Source organism: Jaculus jaculus, chromosome 10, assembly GCF_020740685.1.
Source record: "Jaculus jaculus isolate mJacJac1 chromosome 10, mJacJac1.mat.Y.cur, whole genome shotgun sequence".
Lineage (NCBI taxonomy): Eukaryota > Metazoa > Chordata > Mammalia > Rodentia > Dipodidae > Jaculus > Jaculus jaculus.
Window position 1 is genome coordinate 59,784,569 of NC_059111.1, and position 15,478 is coordinate 59,800,046.

A 15,478-nucleotide genomic window follows, 5' to 3' on the forward strand; every position below is an offset into this window, starting at 1 on the left:
TTGGAGCATTGCCATGAGTTTGAGACCACCCTGAGGATGCCTAGTCAGTTCCAGGTCAGGCTGGACTAGAGAAAGAAGAGAGACACTACCTCCATAAACAAATAAACAAACAACCAAACAAAAAAAGATATTCCCAAGGAGTATACACCATGACACCAAGAAATATAAACTATATCCAGCAGGGGATAACAAGACAACTGGGCTAGAACTAGATCTGCTGCAGAAAGAAGTATCCCCATCACTGCTTCTGAAGGCATTTCTCATTGGCATTTTATTATTATGAGTCTAGAACATATGTCTCCTGTGATCATGCTGACAGATTGGGATGGATCCCTTGTTATAAAGATTGAGTAGAATGTCCTAAGGAGACAGAGTCTTCCTGAGAAGAGCTTATGCCTACTTCAGTAGAAAGATAGGAAGACAATTCTATATATAATTTATCAGCTTCAGTCCATGAGGTTACTATACACCATATTTATTTCTAAAAAGATTTTAAATAGAAAAAAAAGTTAACATCATGTTCATTACATTATATTCTAATTGAGGCTTTTATAAAGTTAAACTTATTTAATAGTGAATCACTGATTATTTTGTAGTCTAACTATACTCATCCATGCATGTACTAAATACCAGCCTCATTTAGAATAATGAGATGTCACAGAAAGTTCACAAACACTGGATAAGAGTAGATGACTTCGAGGATGATTATTGTAGAGTTTATTTTTTGCATTTTTTAAAAGAAAGGGAAAATATAGAAATACAAATCAAAAGGATGAAATGATAGGCATATGATTGGTTGGTGACAGATAGATAGATAGATAGATAGATAGATAGATAGATAGATAGATAGATAGATACTTGGAACAGCCGCAATTAGATGAAACCCCCTTCTTTACTCTTCATTACTTGAGGTTCCACTGGCATTTACTAAGTTTAATCTCCTTTGCTTCATGAAACACTCTCCTTGGTGTCCTTCTTCCTGTCAGTGTTCTCTTTGATTTTTATGGAGGGTCAAGTAATAGCTTATTGTGTCACTAACTTTTCAACAGTCAAGAGAAGTGCTTTCCTCAGAAATTTAAATGAGAAGGTTAGGTGCATGCAGAAATCAGAGGAGAACATTATGTGTCTTCCTCTATAGCTCTTCCACCTTGATTCTTTAAGAGGGTGTCTCTCACTGAGCCTGGCGCTACTATATTTGGTTCAATTGGCTGATGATGGAACCTATGTATTGTCCTGTCTCTTCTCTGGGAAAAAAAAAAAACAAAAAAAAAAAAAAACTGGAGCTAGAGGCAGGGATGGCCTTGCTCAGCTTTTTACATGAATGTTATGATCAACCTCTGGTCCATTCACACCCTCTTAGGCCTTCGTGCTAATGAAGATTGCTCAGCAAAGCACTGAGTTGCTGAGCCATCTCCTCCCCCACTCCATGTCCTTTTTTAAACTGTGGCTCACTGTATAGCCCTGGCTTGCCTGTAATGCAGTTCTCCTGCCTCACATTTCTATTTGCTGGAATTCTAGATATGCATCACCACCACACTTCAATAAATTCTTGCTTGTCACCTTGCCTCCATCAATTTTATGACATGTTGGTAGTTTTGTATATTATCCTTTTTTGCTTGTTTGATTGCTTTTTTTTCTTCTGAACTTAGGTTGTATGTACTGACCTTGGTCTTCTCAAGTTTTTCTCTCTCAGAATAACACAGTTTATCACACCATCATTTCATTTCTGTCTAGTGAATGCTTAGCCCAGTTTTCTTTTAAAATTATATGTGTAATGAATTCTGTTTTCAGAATTACACATTTCTTATTTGCTTTCTCTTCATAGGCTGAATCAAATCTGCCAAGTTTTTATTGATATATTCCCCTCCCCTCTCCACAGTGCCTTCAGGGCATTGTGCATTGCCTTTACACCTTACACCGCAGGTCTCTTTAAGTGGCAATTATGTTTGTGTGACTGCCATACCCAGCACAGAGTTCCTAGAGTTCAGGGACATTTACTATTCATCTTTCCATCCTTCTTGTATAACAGTACCTAGCACATGTGGTCAGTGTCTGATAAAGACCCTGTGAATTTACTGTGTAGCAATTTGTTCAGACTTGACTTTAGGGTTGCTCAAAGAGCTAAAATTTTGTTTGGTTTGTGTTTTTCATGTTCGGAGCTTTTGTGCATTTATAACTAGAGTATGTAGCCTTATCCTTTTTTAATATTGCTTTTCCTAATCTCCTTTAACACAATATCCTATTTGAATAGCTTCTGTATTAGTAAGGGTATAGAGAATCTTATTCTAGGGTTTCCTATGTATGGCTTTTTTTGTTAATATTCCTCTATCTAGCTATCCCTAATTTCATTCAGTAATCCCATTACTCCTACAGAAGTGTCCACTGTGAGCCCAGTTTATGAAGAGGGTTAAGACACATAATCTGCAAGAGGTGAAATTAATATAGTACTGTGATAGATGTGTGCAGCAGCTGCACTGGAAGTTCAGAGGTGGAATATCTCAACCAGACTAGGCGGGATGAATATGAAGGGCTGGGTGAGCTCAGAGAAGGCTTTAGTGTAGAATTATTCCTGAGATTTCTAAGAAACAGGTGGCAATAAATAGGAAAAAAGAAGAGGGTTTTTTGTACACAGGGTCAAAGACTAAGGGGCAGAGTTGAAGAGCAGCATGCTGTGAGAGGTGGGTAGGCAAGACTGCTAAGCCAGGAATTGTAGAGTAGTGATGACTGAACACCCAGCTGCAACTAGATCCCAGCCTGTGGCCTTAGAGGCTATGTTTTTAGATGCTTGTATTTTACTCTGTCAGTTCGAGGAAGCAACTTCTATATAAACACTGCCTATGTGTATGGATTTTTATCCTGCAGTGGGGTTGTTAAAGATGTCAGCTTTGTAACCAAACTGGGTTTGAGCCCTAGCTTTTCCACTAAATTGATGTGCGATCTTGGAAAGCCACTTGGTCTTTTTTTTTTTTATCACTGTTTTGGAGATGCTAATAAGACCTGCTTCATTGCACCTGTCAGAAGGGTTAGAAGAGATGCCATTCTATAATGCATAGAAGAGCAGCTGGCACATATGAAGGGTTATGTTCTTGTTAAGTTAAAAGGGTAGCAATGTAAAATAGACCACCAAATTCTATCTTTTTTAGGTCTCCAGGAGCTAACTTTTATATTTGAAATTGAGTGTGTTATATATCTGTGGGCATGTTGTAAAACCTTGCAAAAACACAGGTCTTAATTTATCCATTTTTCTTCACTTTAAACTAGTGAAGTAAGGATTTTTAAAGGAGTTATAAACTTTAAGCTTCAGGGTGTAGGCGCATTAGAATTGAGGAGTGAGGCTATATAGTTAATTAAATCTTTCCATTTTCTGTACCAAAAAAAGTTAAGAGAAGGCAATGTCTGGACATATATTTGCTTTCTAAGATTTTGTTTATTTTTTAAAAATATTTTTATTGATTTAATCATGAACAGAGGGAAAGAAAAAGAGACTGTGAGTATTCCAAGGCCTCTTGCCACTGTAAACAAATCCCAGACACATTTGCTATTTTGTTGATCTGGCTTCATGTTGGTATTGGGGAATCAAACCCAGACTGTCAGACTTTGCAAGCAATTGCCCTTAACCTCAAAGCGACTCCCTCAGCCTACTTCCTGGTGTCTTAAAGCCAGTATTTTAATGTAAATGAATTCAGACTTAGAGTTTCTGCTGCATATACTCTGAAATGATACTAGACAGACCGTCACTGTCTCATGCATATTATGACATACAAAGATTTTGAGATGGATTAATCTTTATTTTATTTCAAGATATCATTCTAGTACAAAAATATACTTGAATTCCATAGCCTATAAAATAATTGGAACATTCCAAAATGCAAGGCCCTGAAGGAGTTGCTAATTTTTTCCACTTGGGTATTTCAGAATTGTTCACCCATCCGTCTGTCTTTCAAAAGCGTGTGTGTGTATGTGTGTGTGTGAGTGTGTGTGTGTGAGTGAGAGAGAGAGAGAGAGAGATTTTCATTTATTTATTTGAGAGGGAGAGTGGGGGAAAGAATGGGTATGCCAGGGTTTCTAGCTGCTGCAAACAAACTCCAGATGCATGTGCTACCTTGTGTATCTTGGCTCATGTTGGTCCTGGAGAATCAAACCTGGGTCCTTTGGCTTTGCAGGCAAGCCCCATTTCTACAGCCCCATTTTAAAAGTTTTTCTTTTAATTTTTATATATCTATTTGAAAGAGAGAGAGAGAGAGCTGTCTTTTACCTAATGTATAATTTCCTTAAAACTGTCTTTTGTTACCAGCTGGTTATATAGACTAGAATAATGGTGGTACATAAATGTAAGAACATTGTTTTATTTCAAGAGATTGTTTATATACTAAGTCAATAAGAGTGATTTTTGACAAGTAAATTGTTTTAAACTAATCTCTTTTTCACAAGCAGAACATTGAATCATAGTTTTTGTTTTCAAAATGCATATATTTGATAAGATTCAACATAAAATTTCAAAGACTTAGCCATTAGTCACTTTTAAAATTATTTGTTACATAAAAGTGTTGCTCTTGAATCCTCATGCCTCTGTTTTTCTATTTCTTCGCTATTTGGATAGGTCAGCTCTGTAATTAGTTAAGGTACATGTCTATCTTTAGGCAGGAGCTAATCTCTTTGGCCATATGTGCAAAAGCACTATGGCTACAATGTGGTATTAATTAGACCTTGTGACTGTTTTGTTTTAATTATTTCAAAACATCTTATCTCTTCATTTCCTGAAAGCATGTTAATGGGTGAATCCATGTAAGCCATGGTTTTGCCATTTCTATGGTATTAAATATGAATGCATATTTGTATGAAGTTTTCTATCCTTTGTAATATATAGATAGATTTGTCTCTTTCAGAATCCAGTTTAGGCCTAAAGAAATCAGTATTATAAAGACTTGACCCTTTTCATATTTCTTCATTTATGGAAAACAGATTAGACTATGGCTGTTGGGCTGAGGGATTTATCACTCTGGGTTGACACAATAAATTATAAAAAATTCCAATTTATTTCTTAACGAGTTGAGTGTTTATATGCTAATATTGTACCTTCTGTTTAATATTTTGGTAGAAAATTTAGTGACAAATGTCCATTTTTCAATAAATGTATTTGGTAGACTGTATATATAAACTAGCATTAATTAGAATTCGGATTTTAACTTTTTTCTTTTTTTTTTTATTTCAGTTGTTTTTATTTCAGTTGCTGCGAGGGCTGTCTTACATCCACCAGCGTTATATTTTGCACAGAGACCTGAAACCACAGAACCTTCTGATCAGTGACACGGGGGAGTTAAAGCTGGCAGATTTCGGTAGGAAAACACTTAATTACCAGTCTATTTTGTCACACTGTGAGAATGCCAGGCAGATGGTGGCACTGCATTTGTTTAGGTGCAGTTCTTCTGTCATTATGGTTCATGGTAGTTTTTTAAAAATTTTTTCTGGAATGAAGTTTTTTTTTTTCTCTTACTTATAGCATAAAGCAAATCTGAACACATTATTACAGGAAAAGTGAGTAAAATTTTGAGCATAAAATATGTTCAAGCAGTGGTTGGAAAAATGGATTAGTGAGTAAAGTGCTTTATGTGCCAGCTTAAGAACCTGAATTCAGATGCTCAGCATCCTCATAAAAATTTTAAGGCAGTGGTACATATCTAAAACCTTAGTACTGAAGATTTGGACACAGGGAACCCCTGGGTTTCACTATCTAATCTAGTTAAATAGGTAAGCTCTTGATTTAGTGAGAAACCTTGTCACAAAGAATTACTTAGAGACTCTGGCCTCTAAATGTATGAGACCATGTGTATATACACACCACACATGTGTGTAAGAACATACATACACAACCAATTAGATATTTCAAAGAAATCTTTTTTAAAAGTTTTCATTATGAAAATTTCAAAAGTAAAATAATATTATAACCCACCATCCAACTTTAAGAAGAAAAACATTTGTCAGGCTTGAAGAAACCTGAAGTGACCTCTCTGGACTATTTCAAGGCATTGTAGGAGGGCCAGTGTTTGATGGGAATGTTGGCTTAACATTTTATTAACTCAGTCATTTGGGATTAATGCAACCTCACTGGAAGTGATTCTTATTTCAGATAAATGCCTGAACAGTATAAATGGGGGCACTTATTCCAGGTCCCAAAATAAGCCCTTGTGTAGGTCATTCTTAGAAATTTTAAACATGGCCTTTTACAGCTTGGAAGTTTTCTATCAAACATTTTTTAAGCACCCAAAAGCAGCAAAACTGATGTATCCTCTTTAACTGGTGTTCTTCTCCTGTTCAAGGCTGACATGTCTATATGACTCAGGTGCTCTCGCCCTTCAGAGCTCCTGTCCAGTTGACTGGCAGCATTAGAGGATGTTGCTTGTTGGCAGCGTGACATGATTACATCGCGCTGCTTCAATTATTTTGGAATACATATTCTGATTAGAAATTGGTCCCTTTAAGAATGTAATGAAAATATTACCCTTGGGATGTAAAGATGCCTGAAGTTGAGACTTGAGCTTTTGAGGAAAAATAATCATGTTTTCCCAAACCAACCCTGTATAAATAAAAGAGGGCAGAAAGTGATTATTTGTTCTTTCAAGGTTAGTAGGCCATTATACACTATTGGAATGAGTTTACTCTTTTGCTCTGTGTACATTCTTTTCTTTCAGAAAGGAAACAAAACAAAACAGTATGATCAGTAACATGTTGCAAAATGTTGCTGTTTGCCAACTACTTTCATAAAAGTGTAGCAACTTTGTGTGTGTGTTTATGTGTTTATGCATGTTTTGTTTGTTGCCAGATTTGTCATTGAGATTACATGAGGTGGTTAGAGGTAGTCTTTTTTGATTATAGGTCAGAAAATAATGAGAGGATATGTGAGTAGAAGAGAGGTTTCAGGTTATTAGCTTTGCAGTTCATACATTTTGGGGTTTGTCATGCTCAGTAAATTTAAAAGGATTTAACAGTGATTTTTTTAATCACTTGCCAACATAAGGTATTTGTTGAAGTTAATTACTGTATTGAGCATTTAATTGTATTAAGCATGTGTTTCATTGAATATGTTTATAGCTGTATTTAATATATTTTATAAATATGATTTGTTGCATAAGTACCAAGGGCACAATGGATTTCTAGTTAAATACTTTCTGGTGATACTCTCCTAAATTTTACAATGTTTTCATTTTAATAGTCAAATAAGTCATCTTAAACTATTTTAATGAATCTTTAAAATTGACATTTTATTTTATTTTAGTTGATATACAGAAATTTATGTATCATGCATTCAGGATTTTCAAATACAATTTGTTTTTGTTTATTCTCTCCTCATACCTCTTTTCTCCAATTACTTTCTTTCCTCCCAGTTCTTTTCTCCCCATAATATCCTCTCCACTTTGGTTTATGTCACATGCATCTTCTCATCCATTCCCACCCTTCTTCCAGCTTGTCTCTTTAGATTCAAAAACAAACTGAAATATATTTTATAAAAACTGAACTTTTTGAGGAAAATTAGAATATTTAAGCAGCATATACTAACATTTTCATTGTATATTTTCCCAGTATCTCACTTCTTCATTTACCTATTTCATAGCCTCAAAAAGACATGATTTTGTATGCCTTTTTTAATAAGGTAGGTCTTTAGCATTTTTCATCTTATGAAGCATGACAGACTCACTTCTAACAAGTTTTTTTCTTTATTGATAAAATATAGTCTAATTATTTGCAATTATGCCCATTTCTGTATTGAAACTCTAGAGAAAATGCTGTCTTCTTCAAGAGCAATGGTTAGTATTTCTAACACAATTGATAATTTGGCCGAGACTGCTGTGCAGAAGGTTATGGCTACACACCTCCCTTCACTGTCATGGGCAGTCATCTAGCTAGGAATATGCAGTTGGCATGCATCCTATGCACAGAGTATAATGAGCTAGAATCTTGCCAACTGACAATTTCCTTCAATTAATTGTGCATTATTTTTGTCTTTTAATTTAAGACATGCAATTAACTGTGATTTACTGTGTTTGGGTACCTGTGTGTTAGAGATTAAGGAAACCCAGAGAAGCTAAGGAGTCAGAATGGGGTGGTACCAGGCAGCAGATCAATTATAAACACAAGGTCTTCATTCAGAGTTTGACATGTGAAGAGATTTTAAACCATTTGTCTTAACCTTTCTCTCTTGTGTGAACAGTAAAAGTTTGATTAAAAGAGGGAAATGCACTCTGTATGATTGCATTTCCTGCATGTAAGTGTTACTTTCCTTTAGAAAATGCAGTGGGACATTAAAAAACTAAAACTTACTAGGTTTATTCTGTGTACTAGATATTTAGAATTTTTTTATCATCATCCCCTCAACTAAATAAGGTATAGTAAGTAATCTAAGTTTTTGAGAGAGGCATGAGATTCAAGGGGTAGAAACTCATTCCGGCTTGGTGACACACATGTTTCTCTGGTCACAAAACTGGAATTTCAGATATTTGTTCCATATTCTTCAATCATTTTTGTCCTAAGGTTTTTATTTTACACATATGGATATTGTATATTAGTAATGCCTAATTCTGCAGTAAAGCATTTTCTTTTGATGAGGGTGGCTAGGTATCATAGCGATACATCATGAGGAAAAACCCTGACTAGATACCAAAGCCTGCAATGGCCCATGCCAAAATGTATAGTACTATACATGATAAAAGTGCATCCTCAAAGCAGACTGACAAAACATTTGTTCTCCGTCATGACTGTAATAGTATTCCCTTTCTTTTCACCTCAGAGGGAGGGAATACAATGGTAGAGCCAGCATGGAGCATGGGGTGGCAGGCAGACAATGGGGTGAGGGAGGCATGGCTGGGAGGATGTGATGACAGGGAATTCACAGCTGGGTGAGAAAGGCACAATCGCATCTATGAAAACAAGACAGTCCAGTGGCTGACAGGGATGCAAGACATGGCAGAGCACACAGGCACAGGACGATGGTGATGAATAGGCCAGGACAGTGAAGGAAGTTTTAAGATGGTTGAGAAGTAGGAGGTAGGAGGGGAATTGGGTAGGGCATAGTGGGCATCCATATAAGAGCAAGGCTAAATTTTTCTAAATAGAAAGGCAATTTCATATGTATATACTATATATGTACAGTAACACATTAAGTAAGAGTCACAAGCAGGAAGCTACCAGTATTTCAGATGACCAAACTGACAGAAAAGAACAATACTGATTTCATTTATGTGGGCAGGAGTTGCCCATAAGAATGCAGGTAAATAGCAGGCTCTCCTGTTACACAGCCACTTACTATACTTTAAATATCTATAATAACTATCACACTACACATTGTACTTTGATGAATGCTCTAAAGGGCGCATTCGCAATTGCATGGTTTACAAATTTTATTTTATTAATTTCTAAGATGAGCATCATGGAACCCAGTCAATTATTTAAACATACAAAATTCTCTATGTAATTTAAAGATAACGCTACCTATTTCCATTATACCACATGGACTACTTTTTTGTATTAAATCAAGAAAGTAAAGTACATTAAGTGAAAGCTCATCGATCTTGTTGTACCATCTGTGCCAAGGTCACTCTGCACCAAGCCTGATGTTTCAGCTCAGCTGGAGCTTGGAGGGTTCTCAGCTCGGGGGCAGGGGCAGTTCAAAGTAGAAGGACTCTGTCTGCACATGGATAGAGCTATGCTTTATTATTATTATTAGTTATATACACAGTATTTACAGTCATGTTGGTACCATTGTTAGCTTTCTCCCAGTCCTTCTCCCTCTGCAGGGTCCCTGCTTATTGGGGAATATTGGTCATGCATTGTGGAATTAGCCATCAGTTATGGGTAAGAGGCAATGTCTGTGTGCATAACAACCCAGCAAGTGACTCTAACATTCTTTCTGCCCTCTCTTCTGCAAATTTCGTGATTCATGTTAGGTTCATTTATGTTTGCTTCAGTGATAAGGTCTTGGGAACCTCTATGTCTCTGGATATCTGGTTTGGTAGGAGTTGAGTGTTCTCTGTGTCTATCTGCTTCACCCTTGTGCTGATGGCAGGTTCACCAAGGAACCAGCACTCTTGCTCATTTTCCCAATTACTCTTAGTTTCAGCTGGGGCCCTTTTGAGGTGTGATGAACTAGGTCTTTCCTTAGAATGTGTCCATCTGAAAAAGAGTAACAAATTCTTCAACAGAGAGTGAAGTTAGCACCAGATAAATGGGATAACCTTTGTTTTTCTAGAGATAACTTAATAGGTGTAGGTCCCCTTGTAGCCCACACTTGGTGGGACCTTGATAATGAAGAGCTGGTTTGCTTTTGGATATGGTTCTGACTTGATTCCCAGCTCCAGCTCTGGGTTCTGTTCCACTGAGCAGATCAGTTAGCCAAATCAAGAGCAGTAGGTTGCCCACCATGGAAACAGAAGATTAAGGTCAGTCTTCCTCATACTCTCTCCAGGGCCTTGTGATTTAGATGTTCCCTCTAAGGGGCCTGATGAAGGTTCAACCACTTAGTCTGTCTTTTGGGATGTAGAATTTTATGGTACCATTGCCATTTGGATCCAATTTTGTATCCCCCATCCTTTCCCTCCCCTCCTGCCCCACCCACTCCATTGTCCCATCCTTGAGATGCTTATTGGATATGTTAGCATCTTGGGTAGATTCAGGTTAGGAGGCATAGATGAGTGAGAATATATGATGATTATCTTTTCTGTGATTAGGTGAATTCACTGGGAATGATCTGTTCCAAGTACGACCATTTTTATTCAAATTTCATTGTGTCATTTTTCCTTACTGCTTTGTAGAATTCCATTGTGTAGATATATCACATCTTGGTTATCCATTTGTCTAATGATGGACATCTGGGTTGATTCCAGATCTTATCTATTATGAATTGACCTGTTATAAACATGATTGAGCAAATCTCTGTGAACTGGGGCATGGAGTTTTTAGGATAAAAGCTCAGGAAGGGAATAATTGGGTCTCTGGGTAATTCTATAGTCATCCTTTTAAAAATTTTTTTTGTTCATTATTTATTTATTTATTTGAGAGCAACAGAGAGAGGAAGAGCAAGAGAGGTAGAGAGAGAGAGAGAGAGGAGAGAGAGAGAATGGGCATTCCAGGGCTTCCAGTCACTGCAAAAACTCCAGATGCATGTGCACCCCCTTGTGCATCTGGCTAACGAGGGTCCTGGGCAACTGAGCCTTGAACTGGGGTCCTTAGGCTTCACAAGCAAGCACGTAACTGCTAAGCCACCTCTCCAGCCCTATAGTCATCCTTTTTAGGAGTCCCATATTTCTTTCCATAATGGTTGTACCACCTTACATTCCCACCAACAGTGGATGAGGGTTCCTATTTCTCTACATCTTTACCAGCATTTATTGTCATTTGATTTTTTTTTTTAATGTTTGCTCTCCTTACTTGGGTAAGGTAGAATCTCATAGTTGATTTAATTTGCATTTCCCTGATGATTAGGGCTGATGGACATTTTGTTAAGTGTGTGTTTGCACACACTATTTGTATTTCTTCCTCTGAGAATTGCCTGTCCAGTTCTTTGTACCACATTGTGAGTAGATTGTTTGACTTTTTATAGTTTGGGTTTTTGTGTTCTTTGTAAATTCTAGAAATTAACCCTCTCTCAGTTGGATAGCCAGCAAATATTTGCTCCCATTCTGTGGGTAACCGTTAGTTCTGTTTATTGTATGTTTGTCTGTGAAGAAACATTTCAGCTTCATGAGATCCCAATGGTAGAGTGATTGTTTAAGATCTTGTGTTACTGAGGTTTTGTTCAGGAAGTCTTTTCCCATTTCTATATCATGGAAAATTCCTCCTATTTTTTCTTCCAATAGTAGTCAAGTTTCTGGTCTTAAATTGAGGTCTTTGATCCATTTAGACATGATTGTTGTGCATGGTGAGATGTGTGGATCAAATTCCAATTTTCTGCATATGGGTATTCAGTTATTTAGGAAGATTGACATAATTTCCTATATGATATCAGATCACAATGCTATATTGCTTGAAATTAAAAACTAAAGAAGCACCAGGAATCCCATCAGCTCCTGGAAACTGAACAGCACACTTTTAAACAATAAATGGATAGTGGACGAAGTAAAAAATGAAATTGTAAAATTTCTAGAAATGAATAACAATGAGAACACATCACACCAAAACTTATGGGACACAATGAAGGCTTTCCTCAGGGGAAAATTCATAACACTAAGTGCCTTCATAACAAAGACAGAGAGATATCAAATCAGTAACCTAACCATCCACCTAAAGGCATTGGAAAAGCAAGAACAACCCAACCCCAAAAGCTCCAGATGGAAAGAAATAATTAAGATTAGAGCAGAAAGTAATGAATTGGAAACTAAGAAAACAATTAAGAAAATTGATGAAACATAGAGCTGGTTCTTTGAAAAAGTAAACAAGATTGACAAACCCCTGGCCAATTTGATCAAGCACAAAAAGGGGGGACTTCAAATGAACAAAATTAGGAATGAAAAAGGAGTGATCACAACAGACATAAAAGTGGAATTGGGAGAATCATCATGACTTATTTCAAAAACCATTACTCCACAAAACTATGTAATATGGAAAAAAATGGATGAATTCCTGGACACATACCACTTACCAAAGCCAAACTCAGAGCAGATTAATCCTCTAAACAAAGCTATCACACCCATTGAAATTGAAAAGGTAATAAAAAACCTCTTCAAAAAGAAGAGTCCAAGACCAGATGGCTTCTCAGCTGAATTCTATCAAACCTTCATGGAAGAACTGAAACCAGTCATTTTCAAACTGTGCCACACAATCAGAGAACAGAGAAATCTCTCCAACTCCAATAAAGCTAGTATCACTGTAACACTAAGACCAGGTAGAGCTTCCCCAAAAAAAGAAAACTAGGCCTCTTTCCTTGATGTACTTAGATGCAAAGAATCTGAACAAAATCCTCACAACTAAATCCAAGAACACATCAAAAGCATTATCTACCTTGTACATTTGGGCTTCATCCCTAGAATACAGGGGTGGCTCAACATATAAAAATCTGTCAATGTAATAACACCACATAAGTAAGCTTAAACACAAAAACCACATGATCATTTTGATAGATGCAGACAAGGCCTTTGACAAAATACAACATCAGTTCATGATCAAAACATTGGAGAGAATAGGCATGGACGGTTTATATCTTACCAATAAAGGCTATATACAAAGCTCCTAATGCCCAAATAATAATTAATGGAGAGAGTCTGAAGGAATTCCCATTGAGATCAGGAATAAGACAGGGGTGCTCACTCTCACCTCTGCTCTTCAATATAGTACTGGAAGTCCTAGCTCAAGCAATAAGACAGGAGAAAGAAAGAAAGGGGATACAATTTGGAGAGGAAGAAGTTAAATTAGTTCTATTTTTCAGATGACATGATTCTGCACATAAGAGAACTGAGAGCCTCCATCTCAAAACTTTAAAGGTAATTAACTCCAGTAAAGTAGCAGGATACAAAATCAATGCATAAAAATCAGTAGCCATTCTATTCAAAAGACAAAGATACAGATAAAGAAATGAGTGATACTATCCCATTTTCAATAGTAACAACAATAATAAAAATACCTTGTTGTAATAACATTAACCAAGGATGTGAAATACCTATCTAATGAAAAAATAAAACCGGTCAAAAATGAAATTGTGGAGGACTTGAGAAAATCGAAAGACCTCCCATGCTCCTGCAAAATTAAAATAAAAATGCAAAATTAGTATTGTGAAAATGGCAATCTTTACAGATTTAATGCAATACCAATAAAAATCCCAAGATTGCTCTTCACAGAGATAGAAAAAAAATGATCTCAATATTCATATGGAAAGTCAGAGGCCTCAAATATCCAAACATGTCCTCAGCAAAAGAAACATCTCTGGAGACATCATTGTACCTGATCTAGAGCTATATTATAAAACCATAGTAATAAAAGCAGCATGGTACTGGCATAAGAATAGGAGTATAGACCAATGGAACAGAATTGAGGACCTTGATTTTGGGTCAATTAACTACAGCTACTTGATATTTGACAAAGGCCCTAACAATATACTCTGAATAAAAGACAATATCTTCAACAAATGGTGCTGGACACAGTGGATAACCATATCCAGGAAGCTAAAACTTGATAGAGCTACACTTTAAAAAAAATTTTTTTTTTTATCAAATAGTTTTGTATTCAGTAAATACAGTCAGTTTGGTACAATTATTACGCTCATCCGTGACCTACCCCTCCCCTTGGCCCCTCCTTGTTGAGGTATATGGGTCATGCATTGTGGAGTTAGCTCACAGTTATGGGTAAGATAAATGTTTCTGCATATCATGACCTAACATGTGGCTCTGACATTCTTTCCGCCCCCTTTTCCACAAAATTTCCCTGAGCCATGTTAGGTTCATTTTTGGTCTGCTTCAGTGATAAGGTGTTGGGGGCCTCTGGGGCTCTGGCTCTTTGATTTGGTAGGTGTTGATTTTTCTCTGTGTTGATCTCCTTCCCCCTTGTGTTGGTATCCAGTTCATCAGGAAAATGGCACTCTTGCTTGTTTCGCCAATTTTTCTTAGTTTCATCCAGGGCCCTTTTGAGGTATGATGGGGTGGCTATCTCGAAAAAGAGAAGCAGATTCTTCAATGGAGAGTAGGTTAGCACCAGGACAAATGAGATAACCCTTACTTTTCTTATAGAGAATTTAATAGGTGTAGACCCTCTTGTAGCCCATGATTGATGGTAGGTTGATACTAGAGGGTGGGCTTATGTTTGGATATGGTTCTGACTTGTTTTCCAGCTCCAGCTATGGGTCCCATACCACTGAGGGAATCAGCCAAATCAAGAGCAGTTGGTTCCCATGGTGAGCTACACTTAAGTTGCTCAGTGGCTCAGGGTTCTGTGGTGGACAACTGAAAACAAGACTGAATCTCAAATGCATTTCCTGCAGATATGGCCTCTTGCTGCTATGGTCAGGAATAATCTTCAATCCAAATCTAACTTCCGTCGACCCATATGCTCTTTATTATTGGATTTCAGAGGTTCTATCCAAGTATGCTTTTTTGACAGCACAGTGGCTTTGTCCTTCCTAAATGCTAAAGACACTACCATCCACCCACCCTCTGTTTTAATTATAGACCCATTTTGGTTATGACAAAATGTGCTGGTCCTATTCAGGTGTTCCCCCTAAACTTAGTTGTTCTGAATTCTAGGTTGCCAGCTAATGGAGATTTGGATATTAATACCTCCTGGAGGCAGTATATTTTTGAGGACAGGCTTATGGGTATTAAAGTCAGTTTACCCTTGCCAGTGTTAGGCACACTCTCCTATTGCTGTTGTCCACTTTATGTTGGCCAGGGGGTGCACCCTCTGCTCATTCTGTTGTTTTCCCCTGCCATCATCGAGCTTCGCTCTTGATCCTGTAAACCAAAAAGTTGCCCTTTGTCAGGTGACTTCTGCCAGCAATGCAAAC

General features: G+C 37.1%; 1 protein-coding gene across 2 annotated transcripts in view; it reads left to right on the forward strand.

Annotated features, from left to right (window-relative positions):
• Cdk14 (cyclin dependent kinase 14) overlaps nucleotides 1–15,478 on the forward strand; it is a 707,419-nt gene that overhangs the window by 368,464 nt on the left and 323,477 nt on the right. For both annotated transcript variants that reach the window (XM_045161059.1, XM_045161060.1), the window contains one exon: nucleotides 5,213–5,336. In XM_045161059.1, the coding sequence (XP_045016994.1) occupies nucleotides 5,213–5,336 (124 nt within the window). The remainder of the gene's footprint in view (nucleotides 1–5,212; nucleotides 5,337–15,478) is intronic.